Below are 13,934 nucleotides of genomic sequence, written 5' to 3'. Positions count from 1 at the left end.
AACAAGTTTCATGAAGACCCCTAAAGATTCCTATATAGTACAAACAAAATGCAGAAACATTTTGAGTCAATAAGATGATGCATAAACTACTAAATGTGTACTAGGGACTCTCTGTGAATATCAGATTAGACGTTATTCTCTGTCAGAGTACTGACTTTGCTTTATGACTTCTAGCCTCACTAATGATGCTTTTTACCCTCTTCTGCACATCCTGGCCTAGATTGGCTTTCATCATTCTATAGTGCTCAATGCAGTTATTCTACAGCTTCACTTTAAATGAAAGCTCATACCCATCTCTCTGTCCCTGCATCCATATATGAAGGAGCCATTCAAAATAAAAGAAATAAGGTATTATATTTAACCCAGGCAAATCTTAGCAATTAACATGTATAATATATTTTTTAAAGATTTTATTTATTCATTTGACATAAAGATAGAGAGCACAAGCAGGCAGAGCGGCAGGCAGGAGGAGAGGGAGAAGCAGGCTCCCTGCTGAACAGGAAGCCTGTTGCGGGGCTCGATCCTAGGACGGTGGGATCATGACCTGAACTGAAGGCAGTCTTTAACCCACTGAACCACCCAGGCGCCCCTAAAATGTATAATTTTTAAGATAAGAAAAAAAAAGATTAGCAGAAATGGAGGAAATAGACTGCATCTTAAATTTCATCAAAAGCAAAAAATGCAACGTTGGATAGTAATTTCCAGTTCTTTGGAGGCACATCATTTGTCATGACGAGTTCACTGAACAGTCTTATAGACTAACCCTCTGTACTGTCTTGTGGTGTGTGTGTATATATGCATTATCATATGGAACCTCAGAAGTCTCTAAAATTTTTCTGCAATGATCCTTCACATAATTATTGAACTGATGGACTTATTCCACAGGAGCTATTGTGGCTTCCTAGTTTAACTCTTTAAGAGATGTCTTGGATGGAGATAATCCTTCTTGTAAGATAAAACGCTGTTTATATTCAGTTACTATCTTATCACCAAGCTTGTGCTATCAAGCAATTTCTATTGTATCTGTAGTTCTAGGACACTGTAGATATAAATCTAGGATTTCAGCTAACCTCTTTAATCCATAATCTATGTACAAGACTGTCCTAAGGTATCCTCCAGCCCAATGGTTCTTAAAGCATGGTCTGAAAACACCTGGAGGGATCCTTGAGCCCTTTTCAGTGGGCCTGGATTAAAAATATTTTTTATAATAACACTAAGATGATATTTTCCTTTTCCACTCTTATTATCTCGCAAATGTAGAGAGGGCTTTTCCAAAGGCTATATGGCATGTGATGATGCCATCACTCTGATACAGAGGAGTGTGTGAATTTTCAACATTTTTCAGTCCTAATATTTATTACAGTTAGTATCAATAGATCTAACCCAAATCCAAGAATACTTTGGGGTCCTCAATGACTTTTAAGACTGTTAAGGTGTTCTAAGCATCTTGCAAACTGCTACTTTATAAAGACTTTTTTTCCTAAAATGCATTTCCTTCTAACTAGTTCTAGTTGCAACTTCTGTTTTGTGTGATGAGATAAGGAGAAAATTTGAGGTAGATTTTGACACAGTATTATTTTGCTGATATGAAATTCTGGTAGCCAGGGTACCAGGTGTGTTCATAATCTTAATGCTGTCAATTTTAAGCCTGAAGCCCCAAGAGACGAGCAGTGTTTAATACATCATCCCTTGTTAAATAGCACCCACAAAGTTGGCGGTAGCCAGTGAAGGATTCCCTGCCATGTAGGACACGCCAGTTGTCTATAAATAGGACCTGTGAATGGGCAAAAAGAGAGAAAAAAACACCATCAGAACAACAGACCAAAGGAACTCTAAATCAGAAAAGATCACTTAAAAGAAAATCTTTAGGTTGTTCTCTAGTTACATTCAATGAGGTACCTTTCTTTTTGAGATCAAACATTTGGAGATTAGAATGTACATAGCCCTGTAGTAGGCTGCATGGAAGTTACAAAGGTAATAGCAGGTAATTAGGCCCTGCACTTGAGGAGCTTATGTTTCTTGAGTAATTATTCTCTTATCAAAGCAAATCAGATAACTGGCTTCATTTTCTTTTCTGCTTAATTTTTAATATATACTTTCTCAAAGAGTTAAATTATTTCATTATGTTTTATGCTAAGCTGAAGATATTCTTCATTCAGAGGCTATAACAAGAGCAAAAAATAAGTTCAACCCCCTCATTATACATATAGAGCCATTGAGTCACTGATGCCTGCATATGTTGCAGGACCTGCTTCCAGATAATTCAGTGAATGGCAGGACCAGATCCAATACCTGGGACTCTTTTCACTTTTACCTTTGCAAGACTGTGATTCACATATTAAAGAATTACCCATTATTCACTGCTTCAGTATAACAAGCTTACTTGACATCTTTAGCACTGGGCACCCACCCTGCCAGGCTTTAGTTTGACCCAAAACTCATTCTCAGGTCTCCTCAACTCTACTGTCAGAGTCCGGTGTGCTGCATACCAACGATGGACAACATCATAAGGTACAGTATTGATGACAGCTCTGTCATAGTTGTTGTATCTAAGATGAAATCATGAGAAGAAACAATATCCTCAAACACATGTTAAAGACACCTTTTGCTTATTGAGCAATTTTATTTAAGGCTTTGTCTATATTCATTACTTGTCCTAGAGATGAGGTGAGAATAAATTAATGTTCTCTTGGGAATTATAGGATTGCAGAAAGGAGCACTATTGCCTGTTGACCATATATATATTTTTTCCTTTGGAGAATCTAGAGGTAGGAGATAGAAGTAAGTTCCAGCTTGGTTTCTTCCATTTTAGGATATCACGTTTTATCTAAAGTACATTCTCCTTGCCAAATTTTACAAAAGCAATGGGGAAAGATCTGGGTTTTCTATTCACTAAGCTGAGGTGGGCAAGAGAGGTTATACTAACAAGGCTTTCTTTTTAGCAGAATGATTTAAAACTTCTCAGGTGTTTCCCTTTATGGGGAAAATCCAAGCTATAGCCATACCTGACAGTTTACCCAGTGATCATCACTCATTCATTCAAATCTTACATTTACATGAGCAGCTGCTATGTGCTAGAAGGTGTCAGGTGTTAAAGATACAGTGATGAATAGAGCAGACATGATCCTGGCCTCTGGGGAGTTTATGTTCTATTAAGAAAGACAGATGATGTACAAGTAATAAATACATATCTAGTTACAGATGCTATAAAGAAAAATACTGTAGTGTGATAAAAAGTGACTGGGTAGTCTATTTCAGATGTAGTATTTTGAGTGAGGACTCTTTTGAAGAAGTGACATTTGAGCTGCTACCTATATGATGAGAAACCAAGAATGTGACAAGTTAAGAGGAGTCTTCCAGGAAAAGGGAACAGTAAGTACAAAGCATTAGGATGGAAAGGAGTTTTATTATGTTTGCAGAACAGTAAGAACATGTGGCTGGAGCTGAGTAAACAAGGGGAATAACGATAAGGAATAATGTGGAGGAAGTAGCCATGGGCCAGATCATGTATAGCCTTATAGGCCATAGTAAGGATTCTGTGTTTTATGCTGAGTACTATGGGAAATCATTGAAAAGTCTTTGCTAAAGGCTTTCTTTTTTACTTAAAGGATTTCTTTTTTACTTAAGGTAAATTAAACTTTTATTAAAGTTTAGTACATATACAGAAAAGTACACAAATCATAAGCTTGATGTATTTTCATGATGTAAACACATCCATATCATTATCATCCAGGCCCATAAAAAGATCATTACCCACACCCTAGAACACTCCCTTGTCCCCCTTTTCCATTTTGTCTTTCCCCTAACCCAAGGATAACTACCATCATGACTTCTGTCACCAAAGATTAGTTTTGCTTGTTTATAAACGTTTTACAAATATTATACCACAGTATATATTCATTTGTGTTTGGATTCTTTCATTTAATATTATATTTAGAAGGTTCATCATTGTTGTGTTATATAGATAGATTTATTTACCCATTCTACTTTTGATAGATATTTGAGTAGTTTCCAGTTCCTGACTATTACAAATAATGCTGGTGATTCTGGTCCATGATGGCAACATAGGAATCTCCCAAACTCACCTCTCCCCATGCATATACCAAATCTACAGCTACACGTGGGACAATTCCCTCTGAAAGAAATCCAGAAACTAGTGGAGTGACTCCTACACACTGGATAGATAAGAAAAAAAAAACCCATATCAAATGGGTAGAAAATGTTGAAATACAATCTTATCATATACCCACCCCTGGCTCAGCAATCAGAAGGAAGTTCACAACTCCAAGCTTCTCCCTGAGGAGTGAAGAGTTTGGACTCAACACTTCGTGCCCAAACTTTTAAGATGTCTGCATGAGGGGCACCTGGGTGGCTCAGTCATTAAGCCTCTGCCTTCAGCTTGGGTCACAGTCCCAGGGTCCTGGGATCAAGCCCTGCACTGGGCTCCCTGCTTGGTGGGAAGCCTGCTTCTACCTCTCCCATTCCCCCTGCTTGTGTTCCTTCTCTCCCTGTGTCTCTCTCTGTTAAGCAAATAAATAAAATATTAAAAAAAGATCTGCATGAGGGATGGACCCCCCCAAATACCTAGCTTTAGAAGACAATGAGGCTTTCATCCATGAGACCCACCTGGTTATAGAACACAAAGAAAACAGTTCTTAATGGGCTTATGAAGACTCACTGTGGAAAACTCCTCAGGCCTAGTATAGAGACAGCAGACAGAAACACCCATATCTTAAGTCTTTCTCTATAAAAGACTATTTGCATACTTCAAAAGCTACTTCCTGAAGGTCATACTTCTATTTTGGCACACATCTAGGGATAGACTGCACTCCTCCCTGGAGATGAAGAAAGCCAGTGGGCACCATTCCCACATTTCCCTCTGGCTTCTGTGGCTGCTGTCCAGGGGATACACCCCTTGATCACCTGGCTTCAGCAGCCAGTGGGGCTTTAGTGACGATTCTATAGGACAGTAACAAACAAAGAAATGTTTCTTAATTGGCTATCTACCCAAGGCTCATCACAAAGGGAGCATACAGAAATAAATGCCCAGCTCCCAGTCTTTCCTGGAAAGAAATCCGCTTGCATACTTTAAAAGCTGTTAACCAAGGGTCTCGCTTCCAATCATCCTGCATCTAGGTGCTGACTAAGATCCTCTCCTTTGAGAGACTGACAGGTCTTGACACACCTTCAACTACGAGAGCCACTAAAACCACAGAAAGTGCTTAGAAAATCACAAAGGTTTGCAAGCCAGCCAAGAGCTAAGGCTGAGCTGAATGATAAGGTTCATCTCCTACACAAGACCCACTATATCAAAACTGGGAGAGGTAGCTATTGTATTTACTATGCAGAAACCACACAGAGAGAAAGAAAAATGAAGAAATGGAGGAGACCAATGCATGACAACGTGAGACTTTCAACAATGAGACAGAAAATATTAAAAAGTACCAAGCAGGAATCAGAGCTGAAAAATACAATAACTGAGTTGAAAAAGTCAATAGAGCAGACTACATAAAGTGGAAGAAAATATCGGCAAACTCAAAGACACAAAGCAAGAATTCAGAGAAGCAAAAAGAAAAAAAATAATGAAAGAGTGAAGATAGCTTAAGGGAATTATAAGACTCCATCAAGCAGACCAATATTCACATTATAGGGGTTCCAGGAGAAGAGAGAAAGGAGCAGAAAACTTATTTGAAAAAATAACAGAAAACTAAACTAGAGGAAGAGAAAGCTACATCCAGGGAGCCCACGGAATCTCCAAAAGAGGACTCCAAAGAGACCTACCCTGAGACACAAGATAATTAAACTCTCAAAAGTCAAAGACAAGGAGATAATCTTAAAAGAAGAGAAAAACAACTTGTTATATACAAGGGAACCACCATAAGACTACAGCAGATGTTTTAGCAAAAACTCTGCTGGTCAGAAGGGAGTGGTATGATTCAAAGGGATGAAAGAAAAAAAAACCCCTTCCAACCAAGAATACCATAAGCAAAGTTGTTATTCAGAATTGAAGAAGAGATAAAGAGTTTTTCAGAAAAGCAAAAACTAAAGATCATCACCACTAGACTGGCCTTATAAGAAATGTTAAAGTGACTGCTATAAGCTAAAATAGGCACTTATTAGGAACAACAAAACATGAGAAGTACAAATCTCACTGGTAATGGTAAATATATAATTAAGTTTATAATATTCTAATGTAATAGTCATGGGTAATCACTTATAAATCTATAAATGAAGGTTAAAAGACAAAAGTAGTAAAGTCACTTATAACTATAATGATTTGTTAGTGGATACACAAGGTAAAAAGTAAACTATAGTGCAATTGCTAGATCATAGGGTAGCTCTATTTTTAACTTTTTGAGGAACCTCCATACTGTTTTGCAAAGTGGCTGCACCAGCTTGCATTCCCACCAACAGTGCAGGAGGGTTCCCCTTTCTCCGCATCCTCACAAGCATCTGTCATTTCCTGACTTGTTAATTTTCGCCATTCTGACTAGTGTGAGGTGGTATCTCATTGTGGCTTTGATTTGTATTTCCCTGAGGCTGAGTGAGGTTGAGCAGGTTCTTTTCATGTCTCTGTTGGTCATCTGTATATCTTCTTTGGAAAAATGTCTACTCATGTCTTCTTCCCCCCCCCTTTAAAAAAAACAGATTATTTGTTTCTCGACAGCCTATGCCTTTTTTTAAAAAAAGATTTTATTTATTTACTTGAAAGATACAGAGAGATTACAAGTAGGCAGAGAGGCAGGCAGAGAGAGAGGAGGAAGCAGGCTCCCCGCTGAGCAGAGAGCCCAATGCTGGGCTCCATCCCAGGACCCTGAGATCAAGGCCTGAGCTGAAGGCAGAGGCTTTAACCCACTGAGCCACCCAGGTGCCCCAGCCTATGCCTTTTGATTGGAGTGCTTAGTCCACTTACACTCAAAGTAATTATTAGCTGTGTATTTATTGCCATTTTATTACTTGTTTTGTCATTGTTTCTGGAGAATTTCTCTGATCCTTTCTTGTCTTTGTCATTTTTGGTCTCTTCATTCCACTCAGAGTCCCCTGTAATTTATATACACTAACAATGAACTATCAGCAGGGCTGGTTTATAGAGTCACTAACTCCTTTAGTTTTTGTTTGTCTGAGAAACTCTCTCTCCTATTCTAAATGATAGCCTTGCTAGAGAGTATTCTTGGTTGCAGATTTTTCCCAATCAGCATGTTGGATATATCATGCTACTCCTTTCTGGCTTGCCTAGTTTCCGGAGAGGTCTACAGCTAAACTTATGGGTCTTCCCTTGTAAATTAAGCACTTTAATTAAGTGTTGCTGCTTTAAAAATTTTTTCTTTATCACTAAATTTGCCAAATTTAACTACAATATGCCTTGGTGTTGGTCTGCTTTTGTTGATTTTAATGAGAATTCTCTGTAGCCCCTGGATCTGGATATCTTTTTCCTTCCCCAGAAAAGGAAGGGAAGTTTTCAGCTATTATTTTTGAGATAAAAATTATCCCCCCTTTTCTTTCTCTTCTTCTGGGACTCCTATAAATATGAATGTTATTATGTTTGATGGAGTCACTGAGTTCTCTAAGTTTATTCTTGTGTTGCCTTATTCTTCATTCTCTCTTTTCTTCAGCTTCATTATTTTCCATTATTTTTTCTTCTAGGTCACTAATTCATTCCTCTCCTTCTTTCAGCCTGCTGTTCATTGCATCAAGCCTGTTTCCAGTCTCTTTTATTGCATTCTTCATCTCTGATTGATTTTTTAAAAATTCTTTTATCTCTGTGGTAAGGGTATCATTGAAATGTTCTAGTCTTTTCTCAAGCCTAGTGAGTATCCTTATGACTCTTCCTTAATTCTCCATCATCAGATATGTTACTTATATCTGTTTTACTTATGTCTCTGGCTGTGGCCTTATCTTGTCCTTTCATTTGGGATAAATTCCTCCAACTTGGCACTTTGTCTATGTCTCTGCCTTCTTCTCTGTTTTAGAAAAGCCAGTTATTTCTCCTGCTCTTGAAAGTAATGGCCTTAATGAAGAAGAGGTCATGTACTCCCCAGGCCCTGGAGCTTCAGGGATTGTCTCTGGTGTGTGTAGTATGTGCTCTGCTGTTGTGTTTTGGCTGCTCTATCTTTTAAGTCAGTCATGTACAAAGGCTCTCCTGGCCTGCAGTGGGCAGTATTTAGTCCCTGGCCTGAATTTAGTGAATATTAACTGTCTGCTCTGGAGTTGGGAAATGTGGTGTGGGCAGTGCTTTGAGCTGGTCTTTTGAAGGAGGGGTCTGGCATGCTGAGTCTGAAACAAGCTTGACTGAGAAGGGCAGTCCTGCCAGAGTGCGGGGGCATGGGGCTTGGTATATTCAACTTAGTAGCCTGTGTCAGCACTGCACTGTTTCCCACTGGTGACTCTGTGTTTATGCTGAGTGATGGGGTTGGGCAATGGTGCCAGCCAGCTCTTTTGTTCCGAGAGAGGCATCTCCCCAAATGCTGCCTATCAGGGATGGGTTCTGAGAAGAGCAAATAATCTTCCCCCCACCTGTGTGTCCCAGGCACTCTTCAAATTGCTGTTTCCATGCTATCTGCCTTTTCTTTAGGAGCAGGGCTGTGCCCTCTGGGCTCTACTGTAGTCAGGCTTGCTGAACTTTAAAACTCTAGTCTTTAAGCCTTGCTGGTTGCAAGAATCATGAAATTAAGCCCCTTTTATTTTCCAAGCCAATGGCTTTGGGGAAACATTCTCCTTGTGCCTTCCCATGTGCTCCTCTCTCTCACCTTTCTCCATGACCACAGCTCTTCTCCACAGCACCAGTAATACATTTCTTCTCTAAACCACATCTCCACACTTCTTACCTTCTTCAATGTGGCCTCTGCTCTCCCTTTGGTTGTGTAGTTTGTTCTGTCAATCTTCAGGTCAATTCATGGGGATTTAGGATGATTTGATAGTTATATAGTTGTGTTTGTGGGATGAGACAAGGTTAGGGTCCTCCTAGTCTGCCACCATTTTCTTCTCCTTCCTAGATCTGTTCTTCTTAAGATTGCTTTGGTTATTTGGGTCTTTTGGAGTTCATTACAAATTTTAGGATTGTTTCTTTAGATTGTTTTCTGTGAAAAACACCATTGGAATTTTGATAGGGATTACACTGAGTCTGTATATTGCTATGGCTAATATGGAAATTTAAACTATTCATTCTTCCAATCCATGAAAATGGAATATATTTCCATTATTAGTGCTTTCTTCTATTTCTCTTATCAATTTTTATAGTTTTCAGTGTATAAATCTTTTACTTTCTTGGTTAAATTTACTTCTAAGAATTTTATTGGTTTTGATACAATTTTAAATGGGGTTTTCTTAATTTCTCTTCCTGATAGTTCATTGTTAGTGTATATAAATGCAACCAAATTTTTTATATTACTCTTGAACCATGCACCTTGAATTTGTTTATGAGTTCTAACAGTTTTTTTGGTGGTCTTTAGGGGTTTCCATATATTAAATCTTGCCACACACCCATAGCTGATTGACTTGCAGATATTGAACCATCCTTGGAACACTGGGATAAATTCCACTTGATCATAGTGTATGATTCTATTAAAATACTGTTGAATTTAATTTGCTAATATTTTGTTGAGCATTTTTGGATCTATGTTCATAGGGATACTGACCTGTAACTAACTAACTAATTAACTAACTTCCTTCCTTCCTTCCTTTCCTTTTTCTGATGTCTTTGTTTATTCTTTGTGTCAGGGTAATGTTGGCCTCATAAAATGAGTTTGGGAACATTCCTTCTTCAATTTCTTAGAGGAGTTTGAGGATAAATATGAAAATCTTTGAAAGTTTGGTAGAATTAACCAGTGAAGCTGTCTGGTCCTGGACGTTGTTTATTGGGAGTGTCATTCATTCATTTATTTTCTAATTCTAATATAGTTAACATACAGTGTTATATTAGTTTCAGGTGTACAATACAGTGATTCAACAATTCCATACATTATCCAGTGCTCATCTTGACAAGTGCACTCCTTAATCCCCATCCCCTACTTCATTAATCCTGCCACTGACATCCACTCTAGTAACCAACAGTTTGTCCTCTATAGTTGAGTCTTTTTTTCTTGGTTTGTCTCTCTTTCCTTTGCTTGTTTGCTTTGTTTCTTAAATTCCACATATGAGTGAAATCATATGGTATTTGACTTTCTCTGACTGACTGACTTTGCTTAGCATTATATTCTCTAGTTCTGTCCACATTGTTGTAAAAGGCAAGATTTCATTCTTTTTGTGGCTGAATCATATTTCCATTTTGTGTGTGTGTGTGTATACCACATCTTCTTTATCCATTCATCTATCAATGGATACTTGGGTTGCTTCCATAATTTGGCTATTGTGAATAATGTTGCAATAAACACTGGGATGTAAGCATCCCTCTGAATTATTAGTTTTTTTGGGGGGCGGGAGTAAATACCTAGTAATATAGCTGCTGAATTGTAGGGTATTTCTATTTTTTCCACAGTGGCTGTAGCAGTTTGCATTCCCACCAATGGTGCAAGAGCAATCTTTTTTCTCCAAATCCTCACTAACACTTGTTTCCAGTGTTTTTGATTTTAGCCATTCTGACTTGTGTGAGGTGTGATACTTCACTGTAGTTTTGATTTGCATTTCTCTGATGATGACTGATGTTGAGCATCTTTTTATGTGTCTGTTGGCCATCTGTATGTCTTTGGAAAAATGCGCATTTCTCCTGTCCATTTAAAAATTGGATTATTTGTTTTTTTGGGTGTTGATTTATATAAGTTCTTTATATATTTTGGATACTAAACCTTACTGCATATGTCATTTGCAATATCTTCTCCCATTTTGTAGGTTGCCTTTAGTTTTATTGTTTCCTTTGACGTGCAGAAGCTTTTTATTTTGATGTATTCCCAATAGTTTATTTTTGCTTTTAATTGCCTTGCTTCAGGGGACATACCTAGAAAGATTTTGCTATGGCCAGTGTCATAGACATTACTGCCTGTGCTCTCTTCTAGGATTTTATGGTTTCAGGTCTCACATTTAAGTCTTTAATCCATTTTGAATTTATTTTTGTGTACAGTGAAAGAAAGTGGCTGAGTTTCTTTTTCTTTCTTTCTTTTTTTTTTTTTTTTTGCATTTTGCATTTTGCTGTCCAGTTTTCCCAGCATGATTTGTTGAAGAGATTGTCTTCTTCCCATTGGGTATTCTTTTCTGTCTTGTCAAAGATTAAGTGACTATATAATTTAGGGTTTATCTCATGGTTTTCTATTATGTTGTAGTGATCACTAGTATGATCTAGTGTCTATTGTGTGCCAGTACCATACTGTTTTGATCACTAGAACTTTGTAATATAACTTAAGTCTGGAATTGTGATGCCTCTAGCTTTTCTTTTCCTTTAAAATGTTGTATTTTGGGGGGTCTTTTGTAGTTCTATACAAATTTTGGGATTGGTTTGTACTAGCTCTGTGAGAAATGCTGTTAGTATTTTGAAAGGGATTGTATTAAATGTGCAGATTGCTTTGGGTAGTATATTCATTTTAACAGTAACTGTTCTAATCCATGAACATGGAATGTCTTTCCATTTCTTTATGCTATCCTCAATTTCTCAATGCTTTATAGTTTTCAGAATACAGGTCTTTCACCTCTTTACTAGGTTTATTACTAGGTATCTTATTATTTTTGGTGCACTTGTAAATGGGATTGTTCTCTTAATTTCTCTTTTTGCTGCTCCATTACTAGTGTATAGGAATGCAACAGATTTCTGTACATTAATTTTGTATCCAGTGAGTTTACTGAATTCCTTTATCAGTACTAGCAGGTTTTTTTTTTTTTTTTTTTTTTGGTGGAGTCTTTTGGGTTTTCTAATATGGAGTATTCTGTCATCTGCAAAGAGTGAAAGTTCAGCTTTTTCCTTACCAATTTGGATGCCTTTTAACTTTCTTTTGTTGTTTAATTGCTGTGGCTAGGACTTCCAGTACTATGCTGACTAAAAGTGGTGAGAGTAGGCATCCCTTTCTTGTTCCTGACCTTAAGAGAAAAGCTCTGTTTTTCCCCATTGAGTATGATGTTCATTGTGTGTTTTTCATATGTGACCTTTATTATGTTGAGGTAATATTCCCTCTAAATCCATTTTGTTGAGGGTTTTATCATGAATGGATATTGTACTTTGTCAAATGCTTTTCCTGTGTCTATTGAAATGATCATATGGTTTTAATCCTTTTTTTCATTGATATGATGTATCACTTTGATTTGTGAATATGGAACCACCCTTGCATCTCAGGACTAAATCCCACTTGACTGTGGTGAGCGATTTTTTGAATGTATTGCTGGATTATGTTTGCTAGTATTTTGTAGAGGATTTTTGCATCTATGTTCAGCAGGGATATTCACCTGTAGTTCTGTTTTTTAGTAGTGTCTTTATCTGGTTTTGGTATCACAGGAATGCTGGCCTCATAGAATGAAATTTGGAAGTTTTACTTGGTCTATTTTTGGGGAATAGTTCAACTAGAATAGGTATTAACTCTTCTTTAAATGTTTGGTAAAATTTGCCTGTGAAACTGTCTGGTCCTCAACTTTTGTTCATTGGGAGTTTTTTTGATTACTGATTCAATATCCTTGCTGGTAATCAGTCTATTCAAATTTTCTACTTCTTCCTACGTCAGCTTTGGTAGGCTATTTGTTTCTAGGAATTTATCCATTTTTTTCTAGGTTGTCCAATTTATTGGTATAAAGTTTTTCATAATGTTCTCTTACAATTATTTGTATTTCTGTGATGTTGCTATTTCTCCTCTTTCATTTGTAATTGAAGTTACTTGAGTCCTTTCTCTTTTCTTTTTGATGACTGTGCCTAGAGTTTTATGAATTGTGTTGATCTTTTCAAAGAACCAGCTCCCAGTTTCATTGATCTATTATTTTTTTTTTAGTTTCTATACCATTTATTTCTGCCCTAATCTTTATTATTTACTTCCTTATGCTAGTTTTGCACTTATCTTGTCTTTTTTCTATCTCCTTTAGTGTTTAATTGAGATTTTTCTTGCTTCTGTGGGTAGGCCTGTAGTGCTATAAACTTTCCTCTTGCATCCCAAAGGTTCTGGAGTGTTGTGTTTTCATTTTAATTTGTTTCCATGTACTTTTGGATTTCTTATTTGATTCCTTGGTTGATCCATTTATTGTTTAGTAGCATGTTATTTAACCTACATGTATTTATGCACTTTCCAGAATCTTTCTTGTAGTTGATTTCTAGTTTCATAGCATTGTGGCCAGAAAAGATGCATGATGTGACTTTGATATTTATGAATTTGTGGAAACTAGCTTTGTGGCCTTATGCATGATCTATTCTGAAGAATGTTCCATGTGTACTTGAAAAGAATGTGTATTCTGCCCTTTTAGGATGGAATGTTCTGGATATATTTATGTTAATCTGTTCCAGTGGCTCATTCAAAGCCATTGTTTTCTTGTTGATTTTCAGATTGCATGATCTGTCCATTAATATACATGGGGTGTTAAGTGTCCTTCCTATTATTGTATTACTATTGATTAGTTCCCTTATATTTGTTATTAAGTATTTTATATATATAGGTGCTCCCATAATGGGTGCATGTATAGTTACTATTATTATGTCTTCATGTTGCATTGTCCCCTTTATTATTATATAGGGACCTTCTTCGTGTCTTGTCATAGTCTTTGTTTTAAAATCTATTTTGTCCAATATAAGTTTTGTTACTCTGGCATTCTTTTGACATCCACCTGCACGATAAATATTTCTCCATGCCCTCACTTTCAATCTGTACATGTCCTTAGGTGTAAAACGAGTCTCCTGTAGGCAGCATATAGATAGATTTGTGTTTTTATCCACTCTGTCACCTTATGTCTTTTTAAAATTTTATTTTATTTTCATTTTTTATTAACATATGGGGTTTTCTTTGTATGTAACTGATTAAAAACTTGAATGTAAGTCTGAC

General features: G+C 37.0%; 1 protein-coding gene across 2 annotated transcripts in view; it reads right to left on the bottom strand.

The window, feature by feature from the left end:
• Window positions 1-395: 395 nt before the first annotated feature.
• Window positions 396-13,934, bottom strand: part of TMLHE (trimethyllysine hydroxylase, epsilon) — a 98,238-nt gene continuing 84,699 nt past the window's right edge. The window contains exons 7-8 of one of the 2 annotated variants that reach the window (XM_082716644.1): window positions 2,384-2,549; window positions 396-1,774 (exon numbers count right to left, since the gene is read on the bottom strand). In XM_082716644.1, the coding sequence (XP_082572770.1) occupies window positions 2,393-2,549 (157 nt within the window). In that variant the 3' untranslated portion in view covers window positions 396-1,774; window positions 2,384-2,392. The remainder of the gene's footprint in view (window positions 1,775-2,383; window positions 2,550-13,934) is intronic. The other variant, XM_082716643.1, reaches the window with a different exon arrangement.

The sequence above is a fragment of the Mustela nivalis genome, assembly GCF_964662115.1.
Source record: "Mustela nivalis genome assembly, chromosome: X".
NCBI classification, from domain to species: domain Eukaryota; kingdom Metazoa; phylum Chordata; class Mammalia; order Carnivora; family Mustelidae; genus Mustela; species Mustela nivalis.
This window is presented reverse-complemented; position numbering and strand designations above follow the sequence as displayed.